The 13,573-nt window shown below is 33.4% G+C and overlaps 1 protein-coding gene across 1 annotated transcript in view; it reads left to right on the top strand.

The window, feature by feature from the left end:
- The window catches only part of LOC109092502 (guanine nucleotide-binding protein G(i) subunit alpha-2-like), a 39,879-nt gene that overhangs the window by 25,399 nt on the left and 907 nt on the right, over positions 1 to 13,573 (top strand). Inside the window, exons 2-8 of the mRNA XM_042758958.1 lie at positions 3,226 to 3,268; positions 6,562 to 6,703; positions 7,091 to 7,251; positions 10,922 to 11,050; positions 11,187 to 11,316; positions 12,429 to 12,582; positions 12,778 to 12,994. Of these exons, the coding sequence (XP_042614892.1) occupies positions 3,226 to 3,268; positions 6,562 to 6,703; positions 7,091 to 7,251; positions 10,922 to 11,050; positions 11,187 to 11,316; positions 12,429 to 12,582; positions 12,778 to 12,968 (950 nt within the window). The 3' untranslated portion in view covers positions 12,969 to 12,994. The remainder of the gene's footprint in view (positions 1 to 3,225; positions 3,269 to 6,561; positions 6,704 to 7,090; positions 7,252 to 10,921; positions 11,051 to 11,186; positions 11,317 to 12,428; positions 12,583 to 12,777; positions 12,995 to 13,573) is intronic.

Below are 13,573 nucleotides of genomic sequence, written 5' to 3'. Positions count from 1 at the left end.
ATATTGAACATTTAATGTTCTGTTCATACGATATGTAATCTATTTATTTATTTTAGTTTATAGTATAGTTTAATGTATGTTTATATATACATGTATTTATATAATAGAAAAATACGTAATTATTAAATTTTTTTGAATTCTCTTTTTATGACACTTAAAAGATAAGACAATATGGACTGGAGTGGTGAGGATTACTTGTGGATTATTAAGATGTTTTTATCAGCTGTTTGGACTCTCATTGTGACGGCACCCATTCACTGCATAGGATCCAGTGGTGAGCAAGTGATGTAATGCTACATTTCTCTAAATCTGTTCTGATGAAGAAACAAACTCATCTACATCTTGGATGACCCGAGGGTGGTTGTCAGCAAATTTCACCTATTCCTTTAAAATGAACACACATCTTTCAAGATAATGCAATGTTATATGCATGCATACTGTTTGTGCATGTAATTTTACAAGATGGTAATTATAACTATGCACGTTTTTTAAACAGACTCCTGTGAGTGTCATTTCTGTCTGTGAATGAGGACACCCTGTTCTGCTTCGCTTACTAATTGCCACAAGGCCAGTGAGGGTCTCATTCAGATGCATTGATATTTGCCCAAATGACAGCAAACAGAGGCGGCCTATCCTCTCCTCCAGCCAAACACACACAGATGCCTTTGTTAGACGAGGGGGCCTTATAATCGCACATCTTTTTGCTTCTGTCTTTTTTCCTCTCATTCTTCCATTAAAAAAAAATTATCATAATTTTGGTTTAATATCATTAATGTGCCTGATGTACAGAGATATTTTTTTGTTTTTTTTTTCATTTGAGCAATAGTAATACTGGTGCTTGCCAACACTACTAATTATCAAGCAGCTGTTTTAATGGCCTGTTTATGATATTTCTGCAGTACTTGTTTAATTAGATGTTATTTAAAGTCGCCACCTGAACTTCATCTGCTTTGCATCTCTTGAAGTACTAGTTGAGTTTATGAGTCCGGTGTGTATTAAAACCCTCCCTTTGTCTCCAGTTACACTGTTTTACCCTCTGTGGCGTGCCGGGGTTTGTGAATAAACAATTCAGCTGTTATTCCTCAAGTCTCATAAGGATCAGCTATTGGCTTTTTTTCTAATTTCTTCATTAGTAAGTATTGTAGTACAGTGGAGCCGGTGTAATGGTGTATCCCATGAGCTCTGGATACAGTAGTAGTGCTCAGGGGATGCTGTTTAAGTGTGTCTCTTGGGTCTCTGCGCTGAGAGTAAATGTTTAGGTGCGCTGTTCTATTCTGTTGTTCTTTTCCTAAGGGCTTTTTTTTCTTTGTACAAAGTACAATGGACAATAATGTAGTACAGTCACAATACTGTAGGAGGTCAAAGGTAACAATAAAAGTAAATTATTAATCCAGATGAGGACATGAAAGTCAACCATTCATACAAGCTCACACTTGTGAAAATAATTTTTTATTTGTGTGGTGTGTGTACATATTTATTTCTTCCTTTTTAAATGTTTTAATTTTGATTGTAATTAATCACTTCCTCAAGAACAATAAGATGGTGTTTGATAGTCAGTTTTCATTTCTTGGTTTTGTCATATTTAAGAACAATTTTTTTACACACTTCCAAGAAAATAGTATTTGGTTTTCAGTTGTCAAACAATTATTTTAGTCTATTTTTATTTTTATTTTTATTTTGTATTTTTTATTTTATTTTATTTTACTTTTATTTTTGTTTTGTTTTATTTCACACACTTCCAATAAAGTGTTATTTGGTTGTCATTTTATTTTGTTGTTTTGTTTTGTTATTTTACTACACACTTCCAATAAAGTTGTATTTGGTTGTCAGTTGTTAAACATTTTAATTTAATTTAATTTAATTTAATTTAATTTAATTTAATTTAATTTAATTTAATTTAATTTAATTTAATTTAATTTAATTTAATTTAATTTAATTTAATTTGTTTAAGAAATTGCACACCTCCAATAAAGTGGCATTTGGTTGTTGGTTTATTTATTATAATTTTATTCTATCACTTTGTTTTTGTTTTGTTTTTTAATATAAGCCAAATATTTAATTTAAATAAAATAAAAAAATTATATATATATATATATATATATATATATATATACAATATATATATATATATATATAATTTATTTTTTATTTTTTATAGATAGATAGATGGATAGATAGATATTCTTCTGATGCTTGTTAAAAAAAGAAAGTATGAGTTAGTAATTGGTTTGTGTGCTGTGCAGTAAATTAGGCCATTGAGTGTGCCTCATACAGAGATAGTTGTGTTTTAATGATTCAGCAGATGGCCGAGGAGACGCACATTTCACACGCTGCTGTAGGGGCTGCTGACGGCACTCCTGCGCAGATGCTGCGTCTCCATTTCCATCTCCTACTACATTTAAACATGGTAAAAGAAAATGAAATGGAGAGGATTTTTTCCTTTCTAGGCTTTCTCCACATTAAATGCTGCAGCTGCACCATGGTACAGATATTAAAATCATGGTATTTTGATATATACCAAAGATCTTGTAGCAATCATGAGCAGGTACAATTATTCTGCAGCTTTTTGAGATCTCGAATTATAACTAACATGATCTGGTGAAAAACGTCTCGATCTGAAAGCCTTTTGATATAGTTGTTTGTAATTGAATGACCACTCAGAGCTGGACCGGAAGAGGTGCAGAACGGCTCAGAGCTGTGCTTTTACGACATTGACAGACAGAGCTCATTACTTTATGCAGGAATAATCCGAACTGTTCCCAGACCTTTTCCGTATACATGGGTGAACTTGTGAGCCTCCTCTCAAAACATCAGGCTTCTGTGCAGTGGAAATAACAACAAGTGGAGGGCCGTGGCCGGGCTACATCAACAAGAAGCAGAGTTTTGACAGCAGATGTTTTGGCACAGCTTCAGTGAGCAGTATTAGACTGAAATCATCTTCAGGAGCGGGGAAAGTGCAGAGTCTTTCAATATAAGCACACTTCAGATATGATATATCATACACAGAGTATTGGAGAACACCCATCTGTATGAGTGTTGATATGCAGTGAAATTGGCAATACGCTATAGGAGTTGCACAGTGATATGGACTATTTTTGGTTGATAGTTGTTGTTTTACCTTTTTAATTTAATTTTTAATTTTTTTTTTTAAGATAAACCCAGTATTTTGTTTTATTTGACTGCTGGCTCTGCATTTTCATTGACTCTCTTTTCTTCTGTCTTCAGGTGCGGGTGAATCAGGGAAGAGCACCATTGTGAAACAGATGAAGTAAGTAGAAAAACATGTCCAATCAATTAAATTCATTAAACTTTTACAATTTAAAAATGTATTGCTATAATTTTTTTTTTGTCAATAATAGGGCCTTATGAAATGTTTTTTTTTATTATTATTATTATTATTATTATTTTTATGTTTTAATGTTATCAAAAAAAATTTTTGGCACAATAATTGCCGTGCAACTTGTATTTTTTTAATTTATTTATTTATTTATTTATCCATTCAAAATTATTTAAATTTATAAATTCCAGAAACAATTTGTTCAAGTTAGTGGTAATATACCCCCCCCCCCCCCCCCCCAAAAAAAATGCATTTTAATTTTTCTTGGTTCCATTTTAATGGTTTAATTAGATTTTACTAAATAAAAAACATGCCTAATCAGTTTAATTCATAGAACATTTACAATTAAATAATTTGTTAAATACACAAATAAAATCAAATTAATTTTAAACAAATTTATTATCAAAAATAGTGGAAATCAAACATTAAAAAAAATATTTTTTGAAATGTTATCAAATGAAAATGTAAAAATTACTACTCCTAATAATAGACAAAGTTCTACACAACACACAGGCATGAGATTTATTATTATTATTATTATTATTATTATTATTATTATTATTATTATTATTTTATTATTACTTTGACAAGTGCATTCTAATGTACAGTATATCGCTGTCACAAATTCAAACCAAACCTCTATTTTGACGGGTTGTCGTGAAGACCGTTGAGTTTGTGTGTGTCAAATGGAGATGTGTTCCTGTCCCCGTATAGTGAGATAAGAGACACTGAAAACATCACAAGCATTCACCACATCATTTTTAAGCATCATATTCAAGCTTCCTTTCAATTTTACATTCAAGCGAGTCTGTGATTTCAGAAAGACACATCCAGGCTCTGTACTCTTTCTCTGAAACTGCTGCTTAAACTCTGATAAATCACACATTGACAGTAAATTAGCTCATTGCAGCTGCTGAGATAAAAGTGTGCGCACACTATTTATATTCAGTAATAAATCCATGCTTCATCTGTCACACAGCCACAGCTCTTTGAGCAAATGACATCATGTGTGAGACGCAGCGCTGAAACAGGAGTTAACAGAAAGCGGCACTAGCTGCTGTTATGAGTTTCATTTCCGTGATAGTCACATTTCCGCACGAGTGCACCTCCTTACAGACCCTGTGATGCAGCGCTGCTTCCTTTACTTCAAATGCCCTCATCCTGTTCATGATTAATAGACACCATCCATCTCCTCATGATACCAAAATGTTGCACTTCTCTCTTTGTGCAGCTCTGCTCTGCTCTGCTTACTCATGTCTCGATGGTAACCCTCATTCTGCAAAACGTCTTGTAAGATTTAGCATGTGTGGATGAAGACTTCATAAAAATACTGAAATAGCATGCCAAATAGTGTATTTTCAATATACCAGAACTATTGAATACTATTTCCTGTTTACCTGTTTTTGAAATGGTTGACTTATGATAATAATAATATTGGGAAATATTATTGCAAGTTAAAGTAACTGTGTATAATTTGAATATATTTTAAAATGTAATTTATTTCTTTGATGCAAAGCAGAATTTTCAGCATCATTTTTCCAGTCTTCAGTGTCACATGATCCTTCAGAAATCATTCTAATATGCTGATTGCTCAGGAAATTTTATTTTTAATGTTGAAAATGGTTAATATTTTTTATAAACATTTATAAACATAAAGTTAAGAAGAACAGCAAATCTTTTAAAACGAATTTCTTTTGACCCCCCACTTTTGAATGTTTTGTTATCTTTGAATGCTTTTTTTAAACTCAGTTTGAATGTTTCTTTTGCAGTTACTTGACTATGTAAAAGGAGAAAAATAATAAAAAGGCTGTATATAAAATGGTGTGGAATTATATGCAGAGCAGACAGGTCAGCGTTTTGTAAGATAAATGAAAGTTGTTTGGGTTGAAGCATCATTGTACATCTTTTGCAAGCTTTAAATGTATTGGATGAAAGGTGTGCACATTTATTCTTTGTCTTTTTATTGTACTATACAGGATATATCTTTCAGTGTTAGTAGAAGTTGAATGCAAAAAGAGAGATAGCGAAAGGCTTGAGTAGTTTTATCATTTCCGTTTGACTGGAGGCGCAGGGATCTCAGTTCAGACAGCACACAGTTTCACACTTGCGTCATTAATGCAGGTTTAAGCTGAAACAGTGTTACAATGACAATAGGTGTTACCAGCAGAAGACCGGAGTTTCAAACGCTTTATAACCCAGAGTAACAGCCCTGAAGGTGTTGGGTATCACACATTTCTTCTATGCACCATTTACCAAGCGTATGAAGATTCAGCTTCATTTGATCAGGCCTTTTAAAATCCATTAGCTTGAGCTTCCTCTCCTCTGAGCTGCTGAAAAACTGTTGTTTTTTTTGTTTTTGTTTAATATATTTCTAATATTTTCCTTAATGACATTTTCAGTTGTTTCTTTTAAGTTATGTACATTTAAATGATTTTGATAAAGATGCCATGTAAAATATCATGTCAGTAAGACTTAACTGGCCTATTTTATATTTGCTGACTCACTTAAACTAAGAGAAGATGACAATATCTGCTGACGTTAGTGAATATATGATGTGCGTTAAATAATGCACATTACAGATCAGCACTGGACACCAAACGACGGAGGTTTTGAACCAGGCACGGAAACACTTTTTATTTTTAATAATTAGTTTTATGGCTGATATAGTTTATATGATGGCCAATATCAGTTGAAATATCAGTCAAAATAAATATAGGCTACATAATAGGTTTTAGTTGGCAAAAAAGGCCTTATTAGACTCATTAGACACATTTACCAATCAGACCAATTGAAATAAATTATTTCAGAGAGTTTTGTAATTATTTTAATTAAGATTAAAAATGGCTTGTTACAACTTGATATGATCAAATATTGTTATTTTATTATACTGTTTATTTAATTTTATTTAATTTTCCCAGATGCCATTAGATTCTCTGCTCTTATTTTATTTGATATTTTATTTTGTATTTTATTTTACTTGGCATTCCTAGACAGCATACAATTTTTCTGCTTTTTATTTTAATTTTATTTTTATTAAATTTTTATTTATTTTTTTATTTATTAGCATTTCCAGATATCATTATAAGATTCTCTAGTTAAGTTTAATGTAGTTTAGTTTACTTTAGTTACGTAGCATTCCCAGGTGGCATTATTCCATTCTCGACAGCTCTTTTAGGTCAGTATTTTTGTAGTTGTTTATTTATGCCATTTCACCCTCTGTTCAGAATCATCCATGAAGACGGCTACTCAGAAGACGAGTGTAAGCAGTACAGAGCCGTGGTCTACAGCAACACCATCCAGTCCATAATGGCCATCATTAAAGCCATGAGTAACCTCAAGATCGACTACGGAGAGACCGCCCGAGTGGTAAGACCTCCTGTAATGTCTGGGATGAGTATGTAGGTCATGCTGGGATTCTGTTAATAATTCAGAGAGTCCCGCACACTGTGGCAACTTCACCTTTCTGATCTTCAGGTTTAAAGTTTTGCATACAATCTCAGATCCTTCAGAGGCAGATCGGGTTATCCTGTGCATTGATGAATGATTCACAATAAGCAGTTTCTTGGTTATTTTAAGTTGAAGTATTGCCATTACAAATATACCACAGTAATATGTTTGGAGCCACAGTAATTTTACAGCAAATCCTTGCTCAAGGCATTCTGTAATTGCTCTAAAGCAACGTTTACATCCAGTTACAGTCAAGTTCTTTCAGCATGTTTTGTCCGTCACTCAACACATTGTGTGTGTGTGCAGGACGATGCACGGCAGCTGTTTGCTCTGTCTGCAGCAGCGGAGGAGCAGGGGATCTTAACTGAGGATCTGGCCAATGTGATCCGCAGACTGTGGTCCGACAGCGGGGTTCAGGGATGTTTCACCCGATCCAGAGAATATCAGCTCAATGACTCTGCTGCCTAGTGAGTGTCTACACACACACACACACACACACACACGTTTGTTTTTTTGAATTGTGGGGACATTCCATAGGCATAATGGTTTTTATACTTTACAAACTGTATGTGCTATTGCCCTACACCAACCCTACCCCTTACAGGAAACTTTGTGCATTTTTACTTTCTCAAAAAAACTCATTCTGTATGGTTTATAAGCATTTTGAAAAATTGGGACATGGGTTATGTCCTCATAAGTCACCCTCTCCTTGTAATACCTGTGTCATACCCATGTCATTATACAAAGTTGTGTCCTGATATGACAAAAAAACATAAACACACACACACACACACACACACACACACACACACACACACACACAGTAGAATAGAATAATAGATAGAATGGTCTGCATTTTTTTTTAAATGTCCTTTTTTTGTAACAATTTTTTTTTTATTGAATGCACACTTGTTGAAAAAAAATATTGATTTCTTAAAAAAAAAAAAAAAAAAAAAAAAAAAAAAACCTTACCCCATACTTTTGCACAGTAGTGTAAAATTGTTGGCTGAAACATTAAACACACTGGTTGTTGGTTTATGAAAGCAGTAATCCACTCGAGGGTGTGTGTTAGTCATTTTTCAGCAGTTAAATCCTCTCACTTCTCTCGTTGACCTCTGTCAGATCACTGCAGCTCACATCGCCTGCTGTTTAATTAGATTTCATTAATTAGATGTACTTCAGAGCTGCATTAGCGCACGCACTTGAGGAGTGGCAGCAGTAAACTAAATTACAAATCTTTCCCTAGACAGAAAGTGACTTTAAAGGTGTTTTAGCACCTGCACATAAACACTGAGGCAGGTTCAAGCAGGGAACTCAATGCCAAGTCCATCTTTTGTTGTTAGCAGAAACATCTCCTGCCTTTGCTTCATTTGATTCATAACCTTTTGATCTGAGGGTGATTGCTTAGATGCATGTAGTTTTGTAGACAAGTAGAAATTGTGCTTAAATATAAATGCATTTATAAATATATATAAAAAATACAAATGAAAAAATACTAAATATTTATGTAAGGATTAGGAATTTTAGTGTTTATTTTATTATAAAGTATATAAATTAAATCTATAATAAATGTATATCATTTTTACTTTGGAACAGAATGTATATATAGTTATTATACTAATATTTTTTTCTGTTGTGTCATTTCAGGTGAAATGTAGTTTCATGTGTGATTTTAATTTATTTTTAGTTCTGTCAATCGATATAAAAATTAACTAAGTTTCTTAAAACATTAAATAATTGCATTATTAATTATTAAATCATTAAAACTGAGGCACATTTTTTTACTTAAGTACCAGATATGGGTGTCACGTCATAAAATATTTAACATGACTGGCTTTGTATTTTACATGGATTTAATAAAACATTGTAATTTACTAATTATAACACTTTCATTGCACAGAAAGCCAGCAAACTTCAGTCTAGGCAGAGTTCAATCCTTCTCAAAAACTCCGCCCCCTTTGCATTAAATATTTTTAACACGTTAAACTGAAAAAATAATCGTATGAATTAACACACTAATTGTGACAGCACTATTTATTGTATCTATGTTGATAAAACGTATGTTTGAGGTTATAATCATGGTTAGCAGTTAAAATCTCATATTTGAGTTCTTGGCCTCAAAACTGCAACATAGTTAACAGTAATAACTACTTCATACTTAAGTTAGCCCTTGACCAAGATCAGAAGTAGCATTAAGACTTGTTTCAGCTCAGTATATTTGTTGAAAGAGAATGAAGTCCTCACATTCCCACGTCTCAGTAGTTAAAGCAGATCCTCAGGCCATGCAGCTGAACGCCCATCATATGATCTTCATCCTGAAGCCTTCTGTAGTGCCCCCCAATAAAACCAGAGCTGGCGGGAAATAAACCCTGAAAGCTTGAAGGAAGATAGAGGGTCATTTCAGTTCATCTCACAATAGATGAGCTCAGTTTTTCATTTATGATTGTAATTATAAATGACTCTGAGCTAAACAATTTTATTCTGATTTATGCGATTCTTGAGTATTTACTCATTGTGTGATCAGAAAAGCGTGGTTTTAATACGCAGTTAATGGTGAATGCATAACCTCAGCAAATAATCATTTTATTTGTTTAATTTAACAGAATTATTGTTCTTGTATGTTGTCACTGTTTATGTTGTAAATCAGTTTGAACTGAAGAGCTTGCAGTGTAATTCAAAAATGGCATGCAGTTACATTAAGATTTATATACTGTATATTTATATATGATCAGCTGTGAACATGGGCATATTTGTGCATGTCCTTTCTCATGGTTTACACTCTGTTGCCATCACAGTGGGAAATAATTCAATCAACACATGCTTATGTGAATAGACTGAATTTAATAAAAACATATATGGGTCATATTTCACCCCAAAATTGAAAGGAAAAAAATATTTAAATTATTTTAATATTAAGTTATAGCCAATTTGATTTATTTTTTTGTAGAATTTTGTGGACTGAAAACTTTACAGCTTAAAATATTCTTTTTTTTTTTCATGTTTTAATTTTTTTTTAACAGCCATGACAGTTTTATGTTTATAACAATTATTTCATCCTGTCATAGAAGTGTACATCCGATTAATTTACCTTTTCTAGATGAAAAACATCTAACATATATGTAAAATATTTTGTGTGTGTGAAGTATAGCTTAGAAATGTTCTGGACAGGCTTTGTAATATTCATCCGTAAAGTAGAAAAGGGTTGCATTTTAACTCTGTTTAAATAGTCAGAAAACCCTTCGTTTTCACATTTATAGGTGAAATTATTAGGACTATTATTATGAAACTGAAATGGTATCTTCTGTCGATCACATGTTGTGAAAGTATGACCTAATTTTTCAGCCTGAATCATGATGTATGAAAGGTCAGTGTCAGTCGGGGTTGCCATAGTAATGCTCACAGCGCTCAGGCCTGTAGCCTGTCCAACAGCGACGGCTCACTGAGCTAATATGACTGTTTATGGCTTCCAGTCAAAGTCTAATTCACACATGAGCAGCTGTTGTGTTGCTGAAACCGCTGAAGATTGGACTCAACTCAAACTTCACTCTGATCACTGTACTGTATACAGCAGGCAGGTTTACTGTAAGCAGGAAATATGCAAATGAACGGCTACATTAGCCATGGTGTGCAGTATGCAACCAGAGTACAGTGTATTCAAAAATGCATATATATATATATATATATATATATATATATATATGCATTGTGGGACACAGTATATATAATTGAAATGTTAATGACATTGGTTAAGTAAGTCTCAAATGGTCTGTCAAGTAAATAATCTCAAATCTAGAGAGGTTTGCTGACCAAAATGTTGTGAACTCCTGAACTAAGCAATACTGTAGTATTCTGTTGCAAGCAGATGATTGTAAACACAGCTTATCAGGCACTAAAAGCAGGTGTCGGATCTCAAAAGTGAGCACGGATGCGGTGAATACAAACGCCTTTCCTCTGCCCACGTACTGTGTGACTGTGACGCATACTGTAAATGAAGGCAGATTTAATGCTGCACTCAGCAGGTCACTGAGAATGAAGCTTTTAAAACGGGCTGCGTGTATTAATGATTCATTTCCATGACAGTTCTTCATCTGAGCTGTGATGTGTGACCTAATTGCATGTGTGTGTGTTTGTGTGTAGTTATCTGAATGATCTGGAAAGGATAGCACGGGCAGACTACATCCCCACCCAGCAGGATGTCTTGAGGACCCGAGTGAAGACCACTGGGATCGTGGAGACACATTTCACTTTTAAAGATCTGCACTTCAAGTGAGAAACATTTCACTCATGAAATGTTAATGGTCATGTGAAAAGTGACACTTTCATCTTCTGCTGCTGCATTTCAGTACCTCCAACATAAAATATTCTCCCTTTTTATGGCCTCCTTATTCTCTCCTCTCTTCAGGATGTTTGATGTGGGAGGTCAGAGGTCAGAGAGGAAGAAATGGATCCATTGCTTTGAGGGAGTAACAGCCATCATCTTCTGTGTGGCTCTGAGCGCTTATGACCTGGTGCTGGCAGAAGATGAGGAGATGGTGAGTTTCAGATACAGCTGCAATAGTTTTAGGTGTGGTCTTTAAAAAAAAATATCCTTATCCTGTAATCAGAGCCACAGGAGAAGTCATGGAAAACACTTTGGGTTGTCCAAACAGTTAACCTGAATTATGAATTTGTAATTGTATGATTAGTTTTACAAACTTTGTCCAAGAATTGCACACAAACTGTTTTTGTTTTCTGATATGTAATATAAATGTTCATTAAATTGAGCAATATATTAAAATGAAACAAAATTATCATAAGATGGCTGAGGTATTTCATCATTTTATAGATGAGCAATACATTTAAACAAAATAAAATGATGTCATATAAAATTATATTAAGATTGGGCAAGTAATTATTTTGAGGTTGAGCAATACATTGAAACAATTTGAAAATGTAATAAAATGATGAGATTGGGAAAGTACTTCATTATTTTAATGTTGAGCAATACATTTAAACATGAAAATGATGTAACATAAGATTTATTATTTTAAGGTCAAGCAATGCATTTAAACAAATCAAAATTATATAACATTCTAAGTTTGTGGAAGTATTTAATCATTTTGAGGTTGAGCAATACACTTAAATTAAAATGATATGAAATTAACTTAAGATGGGGAAGTAATTCATTATTTTAATTAAAACAATTTAAAATGTCGACAGCTACACTTGTTTAGGGCTTTTGGCCAAAATCACAGAAAAAAACAAAGTATTGTTTACAAATTATCTTCTTCATTCATGTTGCATTTTATGCAATTAATATTGGCATTGATATACTGATAGTATAAGTAACAATTTAAGTGTACATTGTTCTTAAAAAGAGTTAAAGGATCTTTTACGTAAGTGGTTGTATCATGTGGGTTATTAAAAAAAAAATCAAACACTGTGTTCTTTTCTGAAAGATATGACCCATTTGGATTTAGGTTGGTGTGTTTTGTGTTGTCAACTCTGACTAATGCATAACTAATACTCCTAAAGATCCCTGTTAAGATAGTGTACAGTAGAATGCATGCTCTCCGTAGCGCAGACGCAAGCTGACTGCTCCCTCTGGTGTTGAGTTACTGTGCAACATCTTCAGCTTTCAATAAGTCACACTCCTCTTTTTCAGAACCGCATGCATGAAAGCATGAAACTCTTCGACTCCATCTGTAACAACAAGTGGTTCACCGAGACCTCCATCATCCTCTTCCTCAACAAGAAGGATCTGTTTGAGGAGAAGATCACGCGCAGCCCTCTCACCATCTGCTACCCTGAGTATTCAGGTCTTTGACTTCACCAGTGCTTAAGTGATTTTATTATCCAACAAACGGGGCTTCAGTAGAACACAGAACATTCATTTGACTTCTTTTGACGTGTATTACGATTAAAACATAATGATAATTCTGAAATTGTTTTTTTCTTAAAGGTTTGAGTAACTAAACCTGCATGACAAGATTTTCTGTGTGGTTTTTATACAGGAGCTAATAAATATGATGAGGCTGCCAGTTACATCCAGACCAAGTTTGAGGACCTCAACAAGAAAAAAGACACAAAGGAAATTTACACCCACTTTACCTGTGCGACTGACACTAAGAACGTGCAGTTTGTGTTCGACGCCGTCACTGACGTCATCATCAAAAACAACCTGAAGGACTGCGGCCTTTTTTAATGAAGGAGGCCCAAGGGAATGATGAGGTAAACACACACACACACACACACACACACACACACACACACACACACACACACACACACACACACACACACACCATTCATGCACAAAACACACCTGTGTTCAGATACACTTTCATATGCATGAGCTTAGTTGCTTAAAGCTGCATCTATTTGATCAAAAGTACAGTAAAAACAGTAATATTGTCAAATATTATTTCAATTTAAAATATATATATATATATATATATATATATATATATATATATATATATATATATATATATATATATATATTCTAAAATATATTCTATTTGAATATATTTTAAAATGTCATTTATTCTTGTGATGCAAATCTGAATTTTCAGCATCATTACTCCAGTCTTCAGTGTCACATGATCCTTCAGAAATCATTCTAATATGCAGAAACATTTATTTGTATCAGGGTTGAAATGCTGCTTCATATTTTTGTGGATTTCGGGATTCTTTGATGAATATCAAAGCATTTTTTGTAATATAATCAGAAAAATGTTTTAAATGACACTTGTTTAATTGAATGCATCCATTCTTAGTAAAAATATTAAAACTTGGTGACAATAAGAT

Source organism: Cyprinus carpio, chromosome A6 (assembly GCF_018340385.1).
Source record: "Cyprinus carpio isolate SPL01 chromosome A6, ASM1834038v1, whole genome shotgun sequence".
In the NCBI taxonomy this organism is placed as follows: Eukaryota; Metazoa; Chordata; class Actinopteri; order Cypriniformes; family Cyprinidae; genus Cyprinus; species Cyprinus carpio.
Note: the sequence above shows the minus strand (reverse complement) of the source record. Positions and strands in the feature narration are given on the sequence as shown.